This window comes from Sapajus apella, unplaced genomic scaffold, assembly GCF_009761245.1.
Source record: "Sapajus apella isolate SASKATOON/1434 unplaced genomic scaffold, GSC_monkey_1.0 scaffold28, whole genome shotgun sequence".
Taxonomy (NCBI): Eukaryota; Metazoa; Chordata; class Mammalia; order Primates; family Cebidae; genus Sapajus; species Sapajus apella.
The window spans coordinates 8644944-8670379 of NW_022436968.1; the positions used below are offsets into that span (position 1 = coordinate 8644944).

The 25436-nt window shown below is 35.9% G+C and overlaps 1 protein-coding gene and 1 long non-coding RNA gene across 2 annotated transcripts in view; both read right to left on the minus strand.

The window, feature by feature from the left end:
- ITGAV (integrin subunit alpha V) overlaps nt 1-25436 on the minus strand; it is a 91236-nt gene that overhangs the window by 33547 nt on the left and 32253 nt on the right. Inside the window, exons 3-12 of the mRNA XM_032292724.1 lie at nt 23218-23309; nt 20736-20850; nt 15028-15089; nt 12281-12326; nt 8911-9036; nt 8014-8058; nt 6828-6871; nt 6685-6741; nt 3940-3992; nt 3281-3483 (exon numbers count right to left, since the gene is read on the minus strand). Of these exons, the coding sequence (XP_032148615.1) occupies nt 3281-3483; nt 3940-3992; nt 6685-6741; nt 6828-6871; nt 8014-8058; nt 8911-9036; nt 12281-12326; nt 15028-15089; nt 20736-20850; nt 23218-23309 (843 nt within the window). The remainder of the gene's footprint in view (nt 1-3280; nt 3484-3939; nt 3993-6684; nt 6742-6827; nt 6872-8013; nt 8059-8910; nt 9037-12280; nt 12327-15027; nt 15090-20735; nt 20851-23217; nt 23310-25436) is intronic.
- LOC116561057 lies at nt 9834-11162 on the minus strand. Its single transcript, XR_004273269.1, has 2 exons — nt 10753-11162; nt 9834-10709 (listed from the first exon to the last, which is right to left on the minus strand). It is a non-coding gene; the product is annotated as an uncharacterized LOC116561057 (long non-coding RNA).

Below are 25436 nucleotides of genomic sequence, written 5' to 3' on the forward strand. Positions count from 1 at the left end.
TGAAACACCATAGATATGTTGATCGCTGATCCTTTACATGAGGCCATTAAGCCTGGGATCTCAAACACTGTGATGATCATATTGCAGTGCTTTTTTTTTTTTTTTTTTTTTTTTTTTTTTTTTTTTAACATATAGCTGTCCCCATTGGATGCTGAGTTTCTTAAAGACATGAGTAGACTCTGATTTATGCTCATTTTCAGCACCTAGAAGAATGCCTGGCCTGCAGTAAACACCAACTAAGAATTTGTTATCCTTAAAGATGAGCACCTAAGTTATGTAAAAGTATTCTTTTTATCCTTTAAGATTTAAAAGATAAGCATAACTTCTATACTGACATATGCATTCATCAAGTATTTATTAAAACTTTAATAAATACTAATGCTTGTAATCTTATCACCTTTGGAGGCTGAGGTGGGCAGACTGTTTAAGCCCAGGAGTTTGAGACCACCTTTGGCAACATGGCAAAACCCCATCTCTATAAAAAATACAAAAATCAGCCAGGCATGGAGGCGCACACCAGTAGTCCCAGCTACTTGGGAGAGTGAGGTAGAAATGCTTGAGCCTGGGAGATTGAGTCTGAAGTGAGCTATGATCACATCACTGTACTGCAGCCTGGGTGACAGAGCAAGACCCTGTCTCAATCAATCGATCAATAAACAAATTAATTTGTTAAAATATAATTTCCCAACAAAGGATGGCTCCAACGTTGAGTGACTGTTTAATAAAATTTATCTATAACTTTTCTAAACCCTTCATTATTTTATATATGTTAATCATCTTCTCTCTTAGCTATCATCTGTCAAGTCTGGAAAGTCCTACATCTTCATCCAATTGATTTCTTCCTTTGATCTTTTTAGTTGCTCTTTCCTGTTTTTCTTTTTTTTCCTCTGCTTTTTCTGGAAGAGTATTGATAAAAACTGCACGTAAGTATCTTGGGGCTACATAAAATTTTGAAACATAACTTTTATTTATTTATTTATTTATTTATTTTTTGAGATGGAGTTTCACTCCTGTTGCCCAGGCTGGAGAGCAACCGCAACCTCTGCCCCCCAGGTTCAAGCGATTCTCCTGCCTCAGCCTCCCAAGTAGCTGGAATTACAGGCATGTGCCACCACGCCCAGCTAATTTTTGTATTTTCAGTAGAGACAGGGTTTCTCCATAGTGGTCAAGCTGGACTCGAACTCCTGACCTCAGGTGACCCGCCTACCTTGGCTTCCCAAAATGCTGGGATTACAGGCACGAGCTACCGAGCCTGGCCTTATTGTTAACATTATTCCTCTTGATGATGTCTCGGATGGGGGTAGGTGGAAAGAGAGGAATATAGGAATACAGGAGCAATGACACTTAATCTCTTCAAGTATGAACAACAACAAAAGATCCAAGTTATAAATAGCACATATATATGTATATGTAACTATATTTATGTATATGTATTAAATACTGTACATAAATATAGCTCAGATACTGAAGATGTTATCATTCACAATCTACTACTTGGTGCAGTAAGACCCAAGGAGAAACCTTGGAAAGCCATAATTATCCTCTATGGTATCTATCTATAAAAGTAAAACCCCTTTGTAAAATCACTCATAACTTCAAATTTTTTTAGCTGTTGTTGTACTGACAGACAGTATTTGTTGTACTGACAGACAATACATTTTAACAAAAACTTACAAAGCAGGAAGAGATGAGAAAACTTTCTTTAAAGTAACTGGAATATTACCAAGACGACAGCAAGCATGACCAGGCTTCCCAGAAAACTTGGGAGACAGAGGCCCAGCTACATGGCAAAGAATTCACTAACTTTACTCATGGTGGAACCTCAAACTTAGCCCTGTATTTCCTGTGTAGCTTTTGCTACCATTAAGTAATGATTTGGTGTGTCCCATAGTGTTCTTTTCACATTTTGTTATGAACTTCATACCATAGCTCCATTTGATTTATGCTAAGTTCTCTCACTGGTAAAAATCTTTAAGCCTCTGTTTTAGGAAGCAAATGTTCTGACCCTAAATAGATGTTCACTAACACTGAAACTTCTAGGGGTGGCCAGGCACAGTGGCTCACATCTGTAATTCCAGCACTTTGCACAGCTGAGGCAGGAGGATCCCTTGAGCTCAGTAGTTAGAGACCAGCCTGGGCAATACAGTAAGACCTCAGCTCTACTAAAAACCAAAAAATTAGCTGGGTATGGTACTGGGAGCCTGGAGTTTCAGCTACTCAAGAGGCTGTGGCGGGATCTTGTAACCCTGGGAAGTGAAGGCTGCAGTGACCTGTGATTGCACCATTGCACTCTATCCTGGGTGATGGAGTGACTCACAAAAGAAAAAAAGAGAAAAAGAAGCATCTAGGGTTAATCTTCAAGATGACACTCCTAGTAAATGACATCATCCACCCACAACGCAGGTGTGAAACCTTGAGGGCAAACAACATTTACCTTTCCACTACTATTTGAGGCATACAACAAGTTATCTGTATTTTTGAAGTTTTCTTCTTAATATATACCTTTCTTTTAAGTTTTAAGGGGGCATAAGCTTACTATATCGTTGATTACACAAACAAGTTCAACTCTCTATCCTGTGATCTATAGAAAGGTTTTTAATAGTATTCTTTTTTAAGAAAAATCTTGGTAATTTGTAACCCATATTTCATGTTTCTGAAAAGAGTTCTACAATAAAAACCAACATTGCTTTTGAAAGATACCAACAACTATCAAAATGGTACTATTATAAAAGAACAGGCTTATATTTTTTATATGCTACCATGAAGGGAGACAGAGCATCCCTCAGAACATTTTGGACAGCTACAATAAAATTGTGGCTTTAAAAATATTAATACCAAATTATACCTTTGAGGTACGCATTAGTCAGCATTGCCTTGACAATGTGCCCAGAAGGATTTTTTAAATTTTTATTTTTTAACACTTGTAGCCAAATGGACAGAAGAGGGCACTGCTGCTAAGCAGGATGCAGAGACACATAAAGCCACCAACTGGCAGTGGGCTCCAGGGCAATAAAGATACCTTTGAGAAAGTAATCATTCTGACCCTCTAATTTGAAACTGAGTGGGTAATAACTCATGAGAGTCAATTTTTGAAATCTTTGCTCTGATTTTCAAAGAAAAATAGCAATCTGCCCTTAAACTTGATGTGTTAGTCACTGATACTCAATCCGCCTTTCAGGAAGGAGATTTGCTTGTGTAGACTTCTACCAGTGGGGTTTCAGGACTTTTCTAGGTGGATACAGATAATCAGGGACCTGCAGCTGCTAAACTTTGATCTTACCATTGAAGCCATCCTGGTCCAGATCTCCCAAAGGAGCTATGGCACTGCCAAACCGTGCAAAGACTTCAAACCCATATAGCTTTGTCGTCAGGAAGTCTCCTGAAGTTCTCTGCAGAGATACTGAGACCTGCCCCACCTCTTGGAGTTTGCCATCAGAGCCACGATCCATGAAGAGAGGTGCTCCAATAAGCACATCTGCATAACTAAAAGAACAGAATCTTCTCACCAAAGCAAGATCAAATTTCATCTCTTAGAAGACATTTCTTTCTTATTGTAACTCACTTTTCCTCTTTCTGCATCTCACACCCACAGTGAAACACCCAATGATTACCAGAGCAGTTATTCCAAATTCAAACCTTCCTTTAATTCTTTTTAAGAACTATGAATAGTTTTTAAAAGAATTAAGAATTGTTTCAGTAGCTTTTGTAACATGAACAAATAAAGTAATTTATTTGTTCATGTTGCAAAATCTTCTGAAAAAATTAGAACAAACATAGAGGTTTCCTAGTATTCACGATTAAGGTTGCTTCAAATTGTTTTCTTAAACAGAAAGATTAGCAGAAAAAAAAACAGAGAAACAGAAAAAAAATGTTTAGTTTGAGTAAAGTATTCATAAACATGAGAAGAAAACTTTCTGGAAACATTTTTTTAAAACTTACTCATCTCCATTAATGTCAGTGGTAGCTACAGAAAATCCGAAATATGCGGCCATCTGCATAAAAAGATGAAAATGAAGTGTTTATATTTCATCCAATTAGTTTAGACAATTAACATTTGTAATATATGTACCAAAGAGAAAGGGTTATTTTTTTTCTCTGCATATAGTGCTTCAATCCAAGTGTCTTATCTTTTGTTTATTCTACCAACACAATGACAACCAGGTAATGAGGCTTGTTGTTTTCCTAGATCATGGCCACAATATATTACATGTACATCATTCCAGTGTTGTTGATACATGACATTTAAGTCCGGGGACAATCAATTCTTTTTCCCAGGCTTACCCTATTATTTCCCTCTCTCTATTTCCCAAAACATACCAGACCCAAGCACACTAACAAAGGTATATAGCCACAGACAAATGTTGTGATTGAGCTCAACAAGTTACATATGGATGCCTATGTCATGAGGACGACAGATGATAATTATTAATAATAGATAATAATTGGCTCCCCTATGTGAAACTAATTCTACTGTTTAAAAATTATTGTTTGGAAAGATATGAAAAGGAGCTCATTTTTGCCTCATATCTCTATAGATTATTTGACACATGGTTTTGCTTTTGAATAACATACAGTACAAGCGTGTTTGGGTTTATTATGAGCTTGTTATGCACAGGAAGCAGAAATGTCCTCTTCCTACCAAAGGAGACCATTGGCTTTCATAGGGAGAGCAGCTTAGCTGTAAATAAATGTGAAAAAGGAAAGCTCTAAAGAGAGCTCAAAGTGCAAAACAAAACTAAAAGAGATGACAGATTAAATATAAAGGTGAAAAATGAGTCAACAAGCCCAAAAAGGAAAGTTAGCAACACTTCTCAAATTTGACTGGCTCAAATACCAAGAGAGAATGATAAGGGAGATTCCTACATTATCTATTTTGGGTTGATACAGTATAATTAGGAAAATGAAAGGTGTGTTCTGTATTAAATGACAAGAACAGAGCTTGTGAAATAGAATATACTGTGTTTGGGGTATGAGGTTGATGTGCTGACTAGAATGTAACAGAATAATATTCATGGGCCTTAGTCACCTAGGATGTTTGGCTTGGAAGTATAAAGAAAGGATGGCATTTACTGAGACACGTTTTGTCCCAGGCACTATGATTGAAAGGTTTTCTTTTGATTCTCACAACTGTCCCATGAGGAAGTTGCCAGCATCCCTAATTTTATAAATAAGGAATCAGATTTTCCTTATCCAATGTAGTAACAGACTGAGCATGGAAAACCTATGTTTGTCCTCATCTAAAAGTCATGTTTCCCACTCCTCTCTAGTCACATTCCCCTTTTTTATTTTATTACATTTTAAGTTCTGGGGTACATGTGCAGAACGTGCAGGTTTGTTACACAGATATACACATGCCATGGTGGTTTGCTGCATCCATACCCCCGTCATCGACTTTATGTATTTCTCCTAATGTTATCCCTCCCCAATCCTCCCACCCCCTGCTATCCCTCCCCTAGTCCTCCCATCCCCACGACAGGCCACAGAGTGTGATGTTCCCCTCCTTGTGTCCATGTGTTCTCATTGTTCAACACCCACTTATGAGTGAGAACATGCCACACCCCTTCTTAATAGTGGAGAAGGAATAAAGTATCATTAACTGCATGTAGTAGGATCCAGACTCATACATGGGACACCAGACAGGAGAAGCTGCTTGAGCTGGAGAAGTCACAACTGAACAAAGGGACCACCCCTGCAGCAACCCTAACTGCCTATCAACTACAGGGCTCCCCAGGTTGTGTATCAATCCTGACTGCCACACAAATGGGAAGAGGTTTCTGGGGACCATGAGTGTAGCCAGTCACCCTATCAATCCTATCCCAAAGCCCAACAATCTCGACTGAACAAAAAGGCTTGAATCCCAGATCTGCAAACTATGAGAAGGATTTTTTTTCTACCTACTGTTTAATTTTTTCTTCATCATGACCAACTTACGTTTTCATTCTCTGAGACATACAATACAGAATATTTTATAAAATGCGTGTACTCACAGAGAATGCCTAATACTTAAAAGTGCTAGCATTTTTTAGCTGAGCAATATCTAATTTCATGTAGTGCAAATGAAGTTGGCTTGTAATAGCTGTAATACACACATCTGTGCCATGCTTTGTATTGCATCTAACAAGATTATAAGGCACAGATCATCCTTAAAAGAGAATTTAATGTTACCAGTAAAGAAAAAGAAGTCTTTGTGGTTTTGTGTTTTTGTATTTGTTTATGCGATTTTGTATTTCCTAAAAAAACAAAAAGGCAGACAAAAACAAGCCAAAATAGAAAAAAAAAAAAAAAAAAAGCCAAAATATCCAAATTACTTCGGTTAAAACAAAGATGAAATATTTAAAGCCTATCTTATATCTATCATACTGAATATTATAGAATCATTAAACCATTCTGATACTGCCAAGGAAAGTTTTAAGACATTAGGAAACTCTAATAATAAAATATTGCATGAAAAAGGCAAGACAAAATGAAAAATACAGAGTAAACCAATTTTTGTTTTTATATATACACACACACACACACTCAAAAGAGAAATGATAATAGTTTGACCAAAATGATAAGAATTCGATGGATTATCTATTTGATGAGATTATAGTTCATTTTTTACACTTTTATTTCCCAAATATTCTCCAATGAGTAGATATTGCTTTTATAGTGGGAGAGGGAGATCATATTTTGAAAGCATACCTGCTCACCAGTAAAATTGTATATGGAGGACATGTTCTTCCCATCATAAATATAAACCTGTGAAGGAAAATCAGAAGTATATGAAATCTAGTTAAACAGAAGATAACTTAGAGATTTTTTAAAAATACCATTAACTTTCTTACCATTCCCAAAGTCCTTGCTGCTCTTGGAACTCCTGAAACAAAGTCTGAAACAAACAAACAAACAAATTATGCATTTTTAGGACCAACAGTGGAAATTGCAAAAAAGAAGTGACTATGTCAGCAAGCTCTAAGTTTTACTACTTCAGTTCAAAACAAACAATCGATTTAGAAAAATTGGTACTCCATAGCAAAGAGCCCTACCATTTTAAAACTATAAAATCAAAATTTACAAAATACAAATTCCCGAGGGCTTTCAAACATAATGCAAATAAGCCCTTGAGTCATCTGTAATACTGCTAAACAAGAATAGACAAGATAAAGTAACCTAAGAATGAAGAAAAGCTAAGTGTACAGTAATGAAAAATAATACAGAGCAAACTGAAGTGGGCAGAAGTGGCTGTGGCACAGAAATGTGATCAAAATCAGGTAAAGACTATGATTCCTAAATGGAGCTCTGAAGGAAGATGGATAGACAATGAGAGGATGGGATACTAACTGTACAGAGATAACCCAGAAGGTAACAAAGGATGCCTAAAGAAGGAAGAAAATAAGTCTCTCCCAGAGGAATGAATTTGCTGAAGGCAAGGAGGAAGGCACTAAAGAAATCACTAACAGTGTAGGGGGCTAAAAAGACACAGAAAGGAAAGGCACTGAAGCCAAGTGCAGGTGTCTCAATTTCACCAGCCACTAGAGGAAGCTGAGCATAGACCTAGCCTGAACTCTTGCCGGTGTGCTAGAATCTCCCTCATTTCTTCTGTTATATTCCATAACAATGGTTTAAAATTATTTAAAATATTCTTTTTTTATTTTTGAGACAGGGTCTCAGCTGTGTTGCCCAGGCTGGAGTGCAGTGGCGTGATCGCAGCTCACTGCGGCCACAATCTCCCCCAGGGTCTGGCGATCCTCCCACCTCAGCCTCCTGAATAGCTGGGACACTGGTGTGCATCACCACGCCCAGCTAAATTTTTGTATTTTTTCTAGAGGCAGGGTTTTACCAAGGAGTCCAGACTGTTCTAGAACTCCAGGGATCAAGGGATCCCCCCGCTTCAGTCTCCTAAAGTGCTGAGATTACAGGCTTGAGCCACAGTACTCAGCCACTCAAACTGCTTAAAATTTTCAATGCCACATGTTTCAAATGCTTAATCTAATTTTTTTAAAGATTAGATATAGTTCAAGTGCATCATACCATCTATGCCATCACCATTGAAATCTCCGACAGCCACAGAGTAACCTGAACAGGAAACCAAAAGGGAGAACCATCAGGGCAAGGAAGTTACCTTCAGCAGATCTGCTGAATAAGTGTTCCTTGAAAATATTTTCAAGAAACTCCTTTAATTACATAATATTTTGTCCCCTAGTCATAGCAGACTCATACATAAGTGAATTTTAAAAGAAACAACTGAGTTAAATATTCAAATAGGCTGTTTTAATTAGAAAACTAAAATTGTCTTATTAACTTTACAAAGGAGTCTGTTAAAAACCACAAATTTACAACTTATCAAAAAGGAGCAATAAATTCTCTCAATCAGCAAGTACTATTTCTGTCATATATGACTTGTTTTAATATATAAGAAAGGAATTTAAAGAGAGAACACATGTTAATAAGTCCTAAAGACTAAAACTTTTATTTAGCATCATGAATTTAAAAAACTTCAGGAGTTAGACTGCCTCCATTTGAATCTCAGAACAGCAAGTTACAAGTGAGTGACTTTGGGCAAGTTATTTTGCCTCTCAGTGCCTTGGTGTTTTCACCTACAAAATGAGAATCATGCAGTATGCTTGACTTGTGAAGATTAAATGGGTGAATACACACCAAGTCACCTTAAGCAATACCCAGAACACAGAAAGCATATCTTAAAGGCTAGCTATTATTATTATCACTGCACAAATAATCACTCTCATCAATTGCAATTACTGAAATGTAACATAACCGAAGTACTCAAAAATAATTTGAAATTGTACATTCTTTATGTTTTAAAAAATCCTATTTTGCATAAAATATTTTTCTACTTAAAAGATCATATGCAGATATAGGACAAATACACCACAATTCCAAAAGTAAGTAAATTTTGGTTTTACCTACCCAAATAACTGTCATCAAAAATAGCTTGTGCAGTCCGAGTTGCTAATTGGTTATTATACTTGATGCTGTAAACGTTGGGGTCATATTTAGATATGATTTCTGCCACTTGATCCGAAATAAGCTGACCTAAAAAAATTATGTATATATGTATAATAAGTAACCTTCCAATGGGAATTTTATTATGCAGATAATATATGGTACCTGCATGAAAGAAAATATTCAATATTAATACTTCTAATTATTAGCCTTACATAACTCTCCTTGATCATACTAAATTTGAAAATGGATATTCTTAACTTAAAGTTATTTCTGTTTAAGCCAGTACTTAAAGAAATCAGTCTCTACTAATAAAAATTTAAGAAAACAGGATTTGTCTTAAATCACTAGATAGCAATATTAAATACATAGAATAATAAAATGAAAGGCTATCACCCAACCAATCCATTAAAACATGAAAAATTTACTGAAACAATTAAATACTGTTACCTTTATAATCAGAATAATTGGTTCAATTGATATTTTTTAACTAGTAATGTAAATATCTTTAGGAAACAACCTGAATGGATGAGTTCACTCTCATTCACAACCTTGTTATTAGGCAGACAAGAAATCTGGATGACTACACAAAAATCAGCTCGCACTCCAGGCCAAGAAAGGTTAGCTGGTTTATCAAATGTCGTCTCCACAATATGGATAAAATAATGTCTTATTATTTCTTCTGTTTTAGAAAGAAATGTGTAACAGCTAACATGTTCAGTCCCGTTCCCATTTGTTCAGTCACAGAGACTGAATCTACAGGGCAGAAACACTTTCTCTGTCTGGGTCACTATCTTATCCTCTAGGCTTAAACAGTACCAAGAAAATATGAAATTCAATAAATATTTCTTGTATGAAAGAACAGAGGAAAATTCATTATTTCTTCAGAATAAAACATTATTCTTCTCTCCATTCTAACAACAATTCTGAAATCTGTGGAAAAATTCATTCTAATGTACTTATCCTGGGTGACATCTGCTGATTTTAATCTTATTAAAACAAAATACTATCTGCCATTTTACTGAGTCTTTTAGCTATATGTTACAGACCACTAAAAATAAAATTCTAATATATTTAATATTAATAGTACCTCTCTGTCCTAATTTGGAATAAATAGGAATGTCCATATTCCTATTAGTATTATTCCTATATATGTAATACCCAAGGTATTAAAAGTTTATATGTTCACAGTGTATCTCTTAAAAAGACAGAGTTAACAAGTACTCCTAACTGAGAATCACTAAATTTAGCTTCCTTGACAATTTTGGTTCCCAGGCATCCGCACTGCTCATCAGATAATTCCTTCCCCTCCACTGAATGACATAATCAGCAATAAAGAAGAAAAACAAATCGATATTTCTATATCTAACTAGAAAGTATTCATATCGCCCATTTTCTCATATGTACTTTAAATCTGCTTTTTTTGTTTTAAAACAGTAAAACTCAATTATAATTTTTCTGAATCATTTTATTTCCCAATAGATGCATAATCCACAAATATTCCGATTTTTCAGTTTTACTATGTCTCACATTCTGATCCCTGTCTGTGATGCCTGAATTCTAAATTTTCTTTTTTCATTCCCTCCTTTGCCTTCCAACTTTTCACTTATTCCTATTTTTCATTCCTTCTTATTCTCCTTCCATTCCATTATCCTCCAGCAAATCTCTTTCTTTAGCTTCCCACTCTACAAGGCAAAAGCAAGCATGGGTTTTTCTACAAAGAAGCAAGTTAGGAAAGCATATTATAGAATACAAGTGTAAAACTTGTATTATTATATTATATTATAGAATTTTCAAGTGTAAAACTTGAAAATTTCAAATCAATATACTCAAAGGTTTTCCAATTCTTCCAAACACTGACAATGCTTAAATATCAGAATGCTAATACACAATAGTTTGCCTCATAAATGGCGCTTTTTAGCAGAAACTAAACATGTCAATATATGAGATAAATAATTGTATATCTCTAATGATAAATGAAACATAAGGAAAGCAAAGTTTTAGTTTTCTATTTTGAAACTTTTAGCAATAATCTGTTGTACATTTGTTCAAATGGTAATTTAATTAGGCCTCCCAGAATGACTGAAGAATAATATAATAATGTATCTTTATATCAATGCCAGTTTAATTATATTTTTAAAAAATTTATTTTTGAGACAGTGTCGCTCTATTGCCCAGATTGGAGTAGAGTGATATGATCTCAGCTCACTACAACTTCCTCCTCCTGGGTTCATGCAATTCTCCTGCCTCAGCCTCCCAAGTAGCTGGGATTACAGGCTCACACCACCATGCCCAGCTACTTTTTGTATTTTTAGTAGAGATGGGGTTTCACCATGTTGGCCAGGCTGGTCTTTAACTCCTGACCTCAGGTGATCTGCCTACCTCAGCCTCCCAAAGTGCTGAGATTACAGGTTTGGGCCACCATGCCTGTTTTTTTTTGGGGGGGGTAGAGACAGGGTCTCACTTTGCTGCTGCCTAAGCTGGTTGTGAACTCCTGGCTTCAAGCGAGCCTCCTGCCTCAGCTTCCCAGCTTCCCAAAGTGCAGGCATAAGCTACTTCACCCAAGCCAAGATATTCAGTTTTTAAGAAGTCCCCAAACACTTAAAAGAGATCATTCTCAATATCAGTAATTAATTTTAAAAAATCACGAGGTCAAGAGATCGAGACCATCCTGGTCAACACGGTGAAACCCCGTCTCTACTAAAACCACAAAAAATTAGCTGGGCATGGTGGCGCATGCCTGTAATCCCAGCTACTCAGGAGGCTGAGGCAGGAGAATTGCCTGAACCCAGGAGGCGGAGGTTGCGGTGAGCCGAGATCGCGCCATTGCACTCCAGCCTGGGTAACAAGAGTTAAACTCTGTCTAACAAAAAAAAAAAAAAAAAATCACTTAAATATCCTACTGAGCAACTTCAAAAGACTTTCAAAGCCTTTTAGAATGCCACAGTTTGCCTATATAGATGAGTCTGGCACACTGCCTAATGATTGTGTCATGGCCCCTAGAGTACAGACATGTAGAAGTACGTATCACACACAATAAAAATAAATTTAAATTACTTTATATATTTACTTTTAAAATACATTTAACATAAAAGTATGTATTAACTTTTAAAATATTCAGTTTCTATTTTCTTCTAGGAATATACACATATTTAATATATATTAGATGTAATATCATTTTTTAAAACACTGTGTAAAATGGAGTGTTTATATGCTTTAATTGTATTTCCATTTCTTTCTTTAAAATAATTTGTAAAATGTCATAGGCATACAGTAAGCCAGGTGAATCAGTGACACATAGTCACTAATTGTAATTTAAAAAATATTAACCTACCTTGCCAATAAAAGCTACCAGGACCACCAAGAAGTACTCTGTCAGCCTAGATGAAATCACACACACAAAAAAGATACATATTTAAGAACAAGTACCTTTCAAAATAAAAATCAATGTAAAACATAAGATATATATGTATACGTATATATGACTGAACAATACAGTATTGTTTCTTTATCATTACCAGGTTAATTACATTTTTAAAATTTAATATGATACCTTTTTTTTTCTTTTTTGGAGAGACAAGGTCTTCCCTCACTCAGGCTGGTCTCTAACTCCTGGCTTTAAGCAATTTTCCCAGCTCAGCCTCACAAAGTGCTGGATTTATGTCTAGTGTAATCTAATCTAATCTAATCTAATCTAATCTAATCTAAAGCAAACAAAATCATAAATCTCATTCATCTAACTCAGCTTCAGTGGTTTTCACTGTGTCTTTTCTAAAATAAAATTTAAAAGAAAACTTATATTCATTCAATATGTGAAAATATAAAACTTTTTTGTGGATCTTGGCTGCTTCACATATTTGAAATGAGGTATTAATGCAAAGTATTATCAGGTTACAATTTTTAAAAGTCACTTCTTAATTTTGTATATTAAATTTGTGACTATATACAGCAAACTGTCTTTATATAATCATTGAAAAATTTTCTGCCATTTTTACTGTCTCAGATCTAAACAAGAGTGAAGTTAACAATAAAATTTTCAGGGTGTATTATACATATACAAATTCTGCTTGCCTAGTATTTCTTATATTTAACTAACTCAAAGTGTCTAACACAAGCTACATTGTGTTTGAGCACAATATTTTAGAAATCTCTTCTTGCTGGGGGGAAAAGAAATTTTTTTTTTCCTCCAAATGTACATATAGCCCTTCCAAACTTTCAATAGACAATCTTTTGCCTTGACTACGTAAAAGACACTTCTAAGTTACCTGCCCCAAAAAGATACCCTTTTCTCAGAAATGTGTTTAAGAAATTGAACACCTAATTTAGCAATGACTTTCACAGTATGACAGTACTACTGGGGTTACAGCTGTATAGGCTTAAATACAGAAAAGATGGACATTATATATGTTAAAAATATATAATATCTATTTAGAAATGTATCATACAAGCTTAAACATGATATTTATCAATATACTTTCTCTCTCTTTGTTTGGCTTACTTGCAGTCTAAATTTTGGGTAATATAGTATGAATTTAGAGTATTAAAAACAAATTACCTAAGGAGGTTAACTGTAATAATCAGTACCTAGGTCTAGAAAAAAAAATTAATAAAATAAAAGTACAGATAAAATATAATTTTTAAAAAAAATTCAAATCCCAGCACTTTGGGAGGCTGAAGCAGGTGGATCACGAGGTCAAGGGATCGAGACCATCCTGGCCAACATGGTGAAACCCCATCTCTACTAAAAATACAAAAAAATTAGCTGGGCGTGGTGGCACGTGCCTGTAGTCCCAGCTACTCAGGAGGCTGAGGCAGGAGAATTGCTTGAACCCGGGAGGCGGAGGGTGCAGTGAGCCGAGGTCACACCACAGCACTCCAGCCTGGCGCCTGGTGACAGAGTGAGACTCTGTCTCAAAAAAAAAAAAAGAAAAAAATTCAGACTGGGTCTTGCTCTGTTGCCCAGGCTGGAATGCAGTGGCATGAATATGGCTCAGTGCAGCCTCACTTACTGCAGTTCAAGCAATCCTCATGCCTCAGCCTCCCTAACAGTTGGGACTACAAGCACATATCACCAAGCCTGGCTAATTTTTAATTCTTTGTAGAGATGATGTCCCACTATGTTGCTCAAGCTGGTCTCCTGGGCTCAAGTGATCCCCCTGCCTCTGCCTCCTAAAGTGCTGGGACTATCGGCATGAGCCACTGCAACCCAGCCTACAAATTTCTTAAAAATAAGAAAATGCTTTACTAGTGCTTCTGCATCATAAAATTTCAATTTCAGTTGTTTTCATACATTTAAGGCATTCTTCTTTGCTCACATTTCTAAGAAGGCCTACACACAAGTTTTCTAAGGAAGGTCTCCATATAATCAATCAATATATTTTTTAGACTTCCCTAGAAGGAATATTCTCAATTTGATACTCAAATATGCATACTTCCCCCCACCAAAATAAACAAACACAGAAAAGAAAATAAAGTACTTCAGAAAATTTACCTTTGAAAATTCAAATGGAATTCTTATTTTCAAAAAACAGATTAAAAAATACAACTCTGAAGAGAATATTAATTTAGTAAAAAATACATAGAGCGCTGCCTGTGAGATTTCTTACAATTATTACACACTGTCAGCTTCACTTAGTGCTTACAGGCACATAATAGATGGCAAATATCCATGTTTCTCAGCTTTTATGTAACTCTAATTTTGTAATAAATCTCCCATTGATAGCTTTTGTAAGAAAAACAATTTCAATTAAAAATATAAAACTTTAATATGCTATAAATTCATATAACTGGAAATTTTAATATTAAGTCATAATAGTTACCTATCATTTACTGAGGAGATTGTCTACTTTCCTCCATTCCCAGAGTGATGGGGGATGTCTCCCTATTTCAAATAAGCAATGTTTACTAGGGAGGGAATAATATAAGACAAAGAATGTCAAAATAAATGGATCGTTTTATTAACTGTTTTCATTAAAGAGGTAACAGCTGTAAAGGAGCTGAGGTATTGGCCAGTTTATTTTTAACCACAGTTTAATCAGTAAGGTAGATCTGAATCTCATTCAGTCTTAAATGAGAACTTACTTTAGTAAAATCAATGCTGAATCCTCCTTGACAAAATCCCTGTCCATCAGCATCAATATCTTCTAAAATAAAAAGATTGGAAATATACAAAAACCCAAAAACAAATAACACAAAACAAAACATGAGAAAACCTGATATCACTAGAATCACAAGATAATGTGCCAGTTTCTGAGAGTGGTCATTCACTCGGGCACTTGGTTATCACATTCCAAGAAAGTTAGTATGCATGTTTATCAGCACCATTTACTCAGCTATGGAAACACAGATTAAATACCTGGACCAGTCAGCAGAGAACAACAACAACAACAACAACAACAAAAACAACTAAAATGATACATTTCATTTTTTGACCACAATCCACAAAAAGATTATAGTTTATATGACAACCCAACATATACTGTGTGTATAAAACATATAGATACAACTTAAAATCTCATGAAACAATATTTTTATTATTACATAGAATACACTCTAATATCTTCCATTTTATTTCATTCTATTGTGACCCACTACACTGATCTCATAAAACACTAACAAGTTGTGATCTGCAAGTTAAAAATTCCAATCTGAAATTCCTCTTTCTTCCTATTACACTAAGGTTGCTAGTTCCTTGCAAAGACCTTTGTTATTATGAATAGCAGCAAAGAGATACATACATTCCTAAAGTATGCATTTCTTATACATACATTTTATAGCCAACAGTAAAGATGAATAACATAGCTCAGAATTTCAGGAAATGGACAGACCAGAACTTAATGTTCTTCAAAAAGTAAAATATAAAACTATCTTTACACATTTAGTATGGAGATCTAATTAAAGTAACCATCTTTAAGGCCCTTTCAAGTATTTTCCAACCACAGTAGGCTCAATAGTTTTGCTCTTTTATAGTTGTTCCCTTTTAAGTAGTTCTCACAGAAAGGGGCTAATTCTGAACAATTAGACAATTAATTTAAATTAATTTTAATCACGAGCAATATGGTACTTAGAACACATGTAAGGATGAATCTGAACACTTCCCCCTTATTTTACTTTGAGGATAACAGAGAACAATGGAAAACAGTATCCTTCAGTTATCAAAGACTTATTGTGGCCAATGTTACAAACACATAAAAAGTTGTACTGTTACTGTATTTGCCACCCAAATACAGGAACCAAAAAAATCTGTTTTCAGTCATAAGGACAAACTCGTAAGAACTTCTGCCAAATAATACCATCAGAAATTTTGAACTCATTTTTGAATCATGGAAACTGCCCCAAGATTACACACTTAATATCTAAATTTTTTTAAAGTTTTTTTTGAAAGAAAATAGCCTCAACAGTATAACGCTAAACCAATGTAAATTTTTCTAACCAAGAGGGAGTGGGAAAATGTGGGGCTGGGGTTTCCAGCAACTAATGAATCAGACTAAGGAATTCTGCTCTAACCTCAAGTTAGAGAAAGTCAGCTATTTATTTCCTTTATTCAAGTTGCATCTGGGGAACTATTTCAAGCTATCTATAAAGACATTCTTGTTTTGATTATCATACCGTACAATTATCCACTTTATTTGGTTTCCCAGAGTATCCAGCTAAAAAGCATGACTGTCCCTTAAAATTTTCTTAACAGGTATATATTAAACTGAGTGCTTCTGCCAATTTAAAGACTTTCATGTTAAAAATAACCTATTTTAGTACAGGTTCTGGTACTTATTCTCATAGATGGTTAATACTTCTCCCATTTGTTAAGTCTGGTAATGATATTACAAATAGTAATATTATTGATTCTGACAGTAAGATCAGCTAGGATTTATTAAGCCCTTACTGTGAGTCAGGTATTATGCTAAAGCATTTTACATGACATTAAAGAAACTGATGCTTAGGGAAACTAGGTAACTTAACCATGGCCAACCAGCTAGTAAATAAAAGAGTAGGACGTGAATCAATTTGAAACAATTGATTATTGGCTCAAATCAATATTATATTTATCATTCCCTGAGTAATGACAAAGGGAAAGGAAAAGCCAACTAGAAATCATTGCTGAGAAAAATCTATGTTCAAATAGTATTAGCATCAGAGAGCAGAGAGAAGGAACAAAAGATTCAATTTGAGCATGGAGTGGAAAGAGTATTCACATCATATGATTCGTGGCTCAGGCAATTTAAAAGAGAAGAACATCTGGTCTATTGCATAACGCCCTTTGTCATTACTCAGGAAATGATAAGTGTATCGTTGATTTGAGACAGTGCAGTGTAGTGGTGTAGACATGCCTGGGGTCAGGTCCACACTCTTATTTACTAGCTGGTTGGCCAGGGTCAAGTTACTTAATTTCCCTAAGTAACTCTGCTTTTTTGTTTTTTGAGGTTGTTCTTTATGGCTTTCCTAAGATGTGAGGTTTTGTCATGCAGTTATGAAAAGCTAAAGCAAATGTAATTAGTAATAAGGTAAGTTAGTGACAGACAGTGAAGTTCCTTGTCCAGGGTGTCCACATAAGTCAGGTTAAAAACAGAACAAACCAACTAACCAAACTAACTAACCACCAAAAAATAAAAATAAAAAAAACCCAAAAGCAAACAAACAAATAAAACAACCAAAAATCTGCTACCAAGACAAGCAAAGTTGTTAAGAAGTTAGCATTGTGGCCCTACAAAACTGGCATCGCCTCGTAAAACCAATGATTGGTTTGCGTAATTTACTTAAGTATGAAACAGGTAAAAATACTAAATTTATATCTCTGAAGGTTTTTTTGAGAATTATTGTTTTGCCAATGATGAAACAAAGGCCCAGACTGGTTAGGTGAATTACGCACACCTGAATGTATAGGTGGACAGCAGAAGTCAGCATAGAACCCAGGTTCTCAGACTTCCACTTCTGAGTTGTCTTTTCTGAACAAGATTTCCCTCATAATTTAGGCCTATAATAGGTGGCTTAATATTTCAAAGGTTGAATCAAAAAGCATGTACAATAATCAAGGGTTACTGAAAGCACTAGGTCTATTAGAAACAAAGGCATGCACTATGCTTTTTCGTTTTTTGAGATTGTTCTTTAAGCTTGTCCTAAGATTTGAGGAATTATTATTTAGATCAGGGTTCAGCAAACCTTTTCTGTAAAAAGCCAAGCAGTAGGGCCGGGCGCGGTGGCTCACGCCTGTAATCCCAGCACTTTGGGAGGCCGAGGCGGGTGGATCACAAAGTCAAGAGATCAAGACCATCCTGGTCAACACGGTGAAACCCCGTCTCTACTAAAAATACAAAAATTAGCTGGGCATGGTGGCGCGTGCCTGTAATCCCAGCTACTCAGGAGGCTGAGGCAGGAGAATTGCCTGAGCCCAGGAGGCGGAGGTTGCGGTGAGCCGAGATCGCGCCACTGCACTCCAGCCTGGGTAACAAGAGCGAAACTCCGACTCAAAAAAAAAAAGCCAAGCAGTAAATATTTTAGGCCCAGAAGCCACATAGTGTGGCAATAACTCAACTCTCACAGCTCTACTAGACCATTATAGATGACACATAAAAAAATGCATGTGGCTGTATGCCAATAAAACTTTATTCACAAAAAGAGGCCCACAAGCCAGAGTTCGTTCACCTGATTTGGATGTTAAAGTCATAATATGGCTTTAAATGACTTTAACATTTCTGTGCCTAAACCAAATAAAAGCATGTGAATAACCCTCGTTCTTCATTGTTAGAATGTATGTTTTCCGGAGATTTCCACGTATTCTCACATATCAGGAATTATCCAAACCTGGGTCATGAAAGCAGGATGTATTCTTTGTAGAAAAGCTGTGCTTAATACAGAAGCAATGGACGTGGAAAGCATTTTCTACCGTGAATAATGTAGAGGAAAGGTTCCTTTGGAATAGACAAACTTGGGTTTAAATCCTCATTTGACCATTCAGTACCATAAGATGTGGAAATAAAATTGCTTCAACTGTGTGAATCTCAGTTCCCACATGCATCAAATGAAAATAAGGGTAGATGTGTGTATGTGTGTACATCACATAATAAGTAACAAACCTAGCACACAAGCGTTAGCTCATTCTTTACAGTTATAAAGTTATCTTCTCAAATGGGAATATTCTTTAAACACAGAAATTAAAAATACAAATTTGGTCTTCAGATTCTCTACATACCACCAAAGATGACAGTACCATAACCAAAATACCAACATAAAGATGGCAGTGCAGATGGCATCCAAGCACTGAGGATAAAGCCTCAATTTCCCCCATCCTGTGCAGTGTATTCTAACCTAATTTTTTCTCTTTCCTAACACACAATACAGATCTGAGTGGGCATCATTCTTTTAATGTTCACTTCCCACTTACAACATGTAGGATCAAAGTGCTGGGCTAAGAAAATAAGTGTTTATTGAAATAATCTGCAGTTTCCCATAGGTTCAATTACTTAGAATATGGAGGACAGAAGAGTCCCTTTGACCTGGTGTCACATGTCACTTAACATGGATTAAAAAAAATGGCCAGGCACGGTGGCTCACGCCTGTAATCCCAGGACTTTGGGAGGCCGAGGCGGGTGGATCACAAAGTCAAGAGATCGAGACCATCCTGGTCAACATGGTGAAACTCCATCTCTACTAAAAATACAAAAAATTAGCTGGGTGTGGTGGTGCGCGCCTGTAATCCCAGCTACTCCAGAGGCTGAGGCAGGAGAATTGCCTGAACCCAGGAGGCGGAGGTTGCGGTGAGCCGAGGTCGTGCCATTGCACTCCAGCCTGGGTAACAAGAGCAAAACTCTGTCTCAAAAAAAAAAAAAAAAAAAAAAATGTAGTTGTAGCAGTCTTACATGTTGTGCTTTTGTTACTAATTCTCTCTACTAAACTATGTGGTGACCGGTGGAACATAAAAAATAATGGCCTAAGGGCTCTAGGTATAAACACTATACTGCATTTCAGTAATCTACTTTTATGCTTCTGGTACAAGGAAGATCTGGAGTAGCAGCCAATTCAACAAAGGGTAGCATGGCACAAAAGGATTGGAATCTCCAAAGAGAAGAGATGTACAGATTTTGGAAAAGCATAATCAAAATTATAAGTGCCTAAAGTCATCTTTAGCCATGATATTAATTCGTTTTGGAATTTCAAGTAATATTAGTGAAGAGCATAAAATCCTCTGGATCACCAAAAAGGGGTGGGCTTGGTAGCAGGTTTACAAAGAAATCCTGATTAAGAGCAGGAAAATTCAGAGTCAAGGCTTCTGAGTTCAGTGTTCATCTTTCAATATAAACTTTGGCTCTTTAAGACATAATATTTTTTACTTCAATATCATTATTAATATAAAGCAGGAGTTCCCAAACTTTGGTATCTATCAGAATTGCCTTGTAGAGTCTGTTAAAAATGCAGGTACCCAGGTCTGACCCAAACCTACTGAGTAAGAATCTTTAGTTGTGAGGTCCATATCTTCTCCATTAGAGAAACTCAACTGAGCATCTTTTGACTATTAGTAATTAAAAATATAGGTTCTTAAAATCAGATAGTAATTATTATACTAACAAAGAAAGATGAAAATGAGTTCTGAGAAAAAGCAAACCAGTTTACTTCACATTTGTAATCTCTTTATATTAGTAGGATTGTTTTCATTTTGTTCTCATCATCATAGTATGTCTACATGTTTTAATCACACACACACACACACACACACACACACACACGCACACACACATTTTTAACAAACTAGGCTGCCCACCCCCTTCTTAAAAGCTGGTACAATATCCTGTACATACGCGATCTGCATGGAGCATACTCAACAGTCTTTGTTCCATCTTGAAGAAAGCATGTTCCAACAGGCTCTCGCTCCTGTTTCATCTCCGTCCTCCAATGGTACAACGGGGCACAGGCCTAAAATCAAAGGATTGGTCTATGACATAAAGATTTTCTAAAAATTTAGTGTTTCAGATGCTCTATACTATTTCAGAATATAACATCACTTTCTCTTTTTTGAGATGGGGTCTCAGTCTGTTGCCCAGGCAGGAGTGCAATTTTTTTTTTTTCAAAATAGCAAAATAGTTATTTCAGGTAGCATATTTCTTGATGTAATATACCATGCTAAAGGTTGAGACCTAATTAGCTTTTGAACTAAGTAACACTCACGGATGTGGAATATACCCCGTAAATTATACAGCAAATAATTTATGAAGAGAGTAAAAGAATGTGCAGTGCTTATTTTATTTACTTTCCAAATAAACTGTGACCTTTTTGTTTTCAGTATTCTAGATTTTAATACCACATGGAGCAGTAATGAATGCTTTAACAGCATAGTAATCTACCAAATGTGTAACAATTCATTTAGTGAAAAAGGTTTAATTGATTTTCTACAATACTTTTTGAAGCAAAGTGCTAACATAAGCACTGCAGAATATCAACAATGACTTATTCTATATGTACTCTGAGAACAGTGGAAGTGGGTCATACTGGCTACTTCTCCACATGTGCTTGATGCCCCAGAGTGGATGGTGTGCTCCCTTTGTTTACTGCTGCTTCTTTGTACCTTTTTCTGCCTAGAATATCCCCACTCTCAACCCCATCCTTTAGCTCCAACTGCTGAAATGTGGCACATCCTTAAAAATCCTGCTGAAATTTCACCTCCTGTGCAAATCCTTCCCTATGCAGCATAATTAGATGAAAAAATAAAGGCAATAATAAATACTATGTAAGTAATTAAAATAGGGTGAGGGCTCTCTGGGGAAATAAAGCTGAAATCTGAATGACAAGGGGCTAGCCAAGTATAAATCATAAAGACAACTAATACAAGCAGAGGGAAGAGAAACACTAAGGTACTAACTGAAATGATTTGGAATGTGAAAGCATTAAAGACAAGCTTGGCTTTAGTATGTTAGATGGAATGAGAGGAAGCTGAAGACATAGCCAGTGACTTGTTTTGGTAGATGTTTTTAGGCCAGGATGAGCTTGCCATACTTATTCAGAGAGTGATAGAAAGCCACTTGACTGTTTTAATCAAGAAGGTAAAATGTTCTGGTTCACTCCGGTCCTTCTTGCAGTTAGGGTAAGGGAAGCAGCAGCAGGATGGGAAGAGCCGTTGCTCTGGTTCAAGGGGGTAATGATGGTGGCTTGTTGTAGGGTAGAAATAGCGGACACGAAGATCTACTAATAAATGTGAGATATATTTTTGAGGCAGATTGCGAGCGCTCGCTAGCGAATAGGGCGGAAAGCCATGCTTCCAAATAAATTGGGAAAGATATATATAATAGATTTTTATTTGTTTCTCTTCTTTGATGGAAGGAAAGAAGAGTCCTATTTTGGCCATGTTCATTTGGAAGCCAAAATGTAGTCTGGTAATATGCCTTTAAGGATCCAGAGAGAATTAAAAACTAGAGGTACAGATTTGGGCATTATACTCACAGCCACAAGATGGCTAGGAACCTCGAGGTAAAAGTTGTAGTTAAAAGAAGCAAAGGGGGCCAAATGGAGATCAAGGACTCCCCAATATTTGGAAATTGAACAAAAGAAGAGCCATTAAAGGAGGCTACAAAAGAGCAGTCAGTAAAATAGGAGAAAAACCAGGAAAACACAGGTCACAGAAATCAAGAGAACAATTTACTTTAAAAAGAAGGGTTGTTGACCATTCTGAATTATACTGAGAATGCAAGAAAGATAAAAAGAGATACTGGCAGAAAAAACAGAACATTACGGCATGTATGTATGTAGATACGTATAAATGCTAGTGGATTTCAGTGACCTGAGAGTCAGTGGTGACACAGGAAAGGGAATGTGAAGAACTAGGATGGCTACTATAGAAAACATTTCAGAAAGTGTCTGAGAAGAGGAGCAGTGGAATGGACAGGGCATAGAGGGAGACGAGGTGAAGGAAGGTTGTAATTTTCTTTTCTTTGTTCTGTATCCTACTTCAACATCATGTTGTATTTTCAAAGAGAGGAAATACTGAAGCATTTGTCAACCAAAGCCACACTTCCTATAATCGGTTGGGTGGAAATAAACTGATGGGAACTATCAAGTGGGGCAGGTAAAACAATGTAGGAATGAGGGTGAAAAGAAGTGGAAACCTGTTCAGAAGGGCAACAGAGATGGCCTCCCTGGATAGAGTGGCCTTTGATACGAGCTATCTTATGTTGTTAAACACTGCAGCGCCCTTGAGCACTGAATTTTACTATTAGCCTGAAAACATAAAATCGCCTGTGTCTTCACATAGACTAAACTCACCTGTGAGTAAATATCCAGAATACTTACCAAAATTTTATCCTGTTTTGACCTCACAGACGCTCCAAACCACTGATGGGACTTAAATTCCAATGGATCATCCTTGGCATAATTTCTATCACCTAAAAAAGAATATTGTGGGGGGTAAGACACAAAATTATTATTAGAAATAAATGTAACAGTTTATTTCTATTCAGACAGGTTGAGAAATAGTACACCTTTGATTAATCAAATACTCTACTGATTATTTTTCTCATATACACTTTATACATATTAGAGACTTTCAACTAATCAGAAATATAGAATACATGATGATCCAAAAGTGTCTCAGTGCTATTATTGGCCCCATTAATTATAACACACATGAATGAAAAAGCAATTGTCGGTAAAGTTTTCCAGTTGCTCAACTGTTAGATAACTAACTATTAAGCAAATTATTATGGTCACCTATTCCCAGACGTTCTTTCTGTGGCATAACAATATTTATGAAAATTAAAGGCTATGAAACACCTTTGTGTAAAATGGTATAAAAGACAAGACTGAGACGTGTGCCTATGACAACAATGCAAGAGTGTGAATCCAGGAGACTTGATTTGGTTGGTAGAAAAAAGAATTCAATATGGCACACTATACTCAAACATTTATTTTTATTACTTCAGTCCTCACTATTGAGAAAATTATTTCTGTACACTAAAACTCCAACGTCAAAAACAAAATTTTGCATTGGGACAGACCAAACATCACTATATTCTTACCAATACAAGTACACCTACCTACAGGACACACGGGATAGAGTCCTCAAAAATGTCAACATCATGAAAGACAAAAAGAGCAGAAAACACTTCCAGATTGAAAGAGACCAATAAGACATAGTGACCAAATGCAAGATGAATTTTGATTGAATTTTGTGTCCAAATAATTTTTTTCAAAGTTACAGAGAACTTTATCGAAATCATTGTGGAAATTTGAATTGTGAACTGCAGAGTACATAAAAGTAATAATGTATAATTCAGCAATAATTACATTGTTACTATTAATATTATTCATAATGATTCATTTCTAACGTGATGACTGTATTGTAGTTATATGAGAAAATGTCCTAGTTTATATGAGATGCATGCTGCACTATTTAGGGGTAAGTGTAAGAATGTCTGTAGCAATGGGTGAAGCTAAGTAAACAGTGTATTGTTTGATGTTCATTGCATTACTGAAATTCAAATTTTCTATAGGTTTGAAAATTTTCAAAATAATTTTTTAAAACATAGCAATCAACAAGTACAAAACATATGCACAAGACCAATGGTACTTTCTTTCCTTTTTAACATTTACTGTATTTACTTTAATTATAAAAGCCTTACACATTGCAAAACAAACTAATACATTAAACAAGGCTGTAAATAAAGATAAATCTAAATACCAAACCCCACTATAAAGAAATTACCTCTGTTAACACATTAGTATCTATCCTAAAGACTTGTTTCATAAATACATGCATGTCCTTTTATATGTAAAAAAGATATTAAGTCAATATTTAAGATGACATTATTAAATAAATATACGTACATTTCCCCCCTTAATATGCCGCTTATAAAGGCAGATCTATGGTATCATTTTCATTGTTGTGTATTATACCATTATACAGCCATAGAATACTTTTTTAATCAATCCCCATATCTCCCTCAATTTCAAATTTAGGAATATTTCTCTTTTGGGATTGCGGTAGTGTGATCACTGCTCACGGCAGCCTCAACCTCCTGGGCTCGAACAATCCTCCCACCTCAGCCTCCAGAGCAGCTGGATCTACAGGTGTATGCTACCATGCTTGGCTAATTTTTGTATTTTCTGTAGAAACAGGGTTTCATCATGTTGTCTAGGCTAGTCTTGACCTCCTGGGCTCAAGGAGGTCAAATCTCCCAAAGCGCTGGGATGATATACTTATTTTTATGTTCAAGGGTTCTCTTAACCTTCGTCCCCAGTCTCTGAAACAAGTCATGCTTATTCCCACCTGCAGGCATTTGTGCCCGAGGTCCTCTTGCCTAGAAACTTTATTCCCTCCACTCTGGATTCATATCCTAACTGAAAATTCAGGTGTGTTTGTCTATTCACGATGCTAACCCATGGTGAAATGGTAGTCTGCCTCTTATGGAAACATTTGTCTAACACAAGAGATAATTTATAGGAATAAGCAATTATGGTGGAAAATAGTACAAGAACCCATAAAGAGTTATAGGAAAGTGAGGGCACAGTAC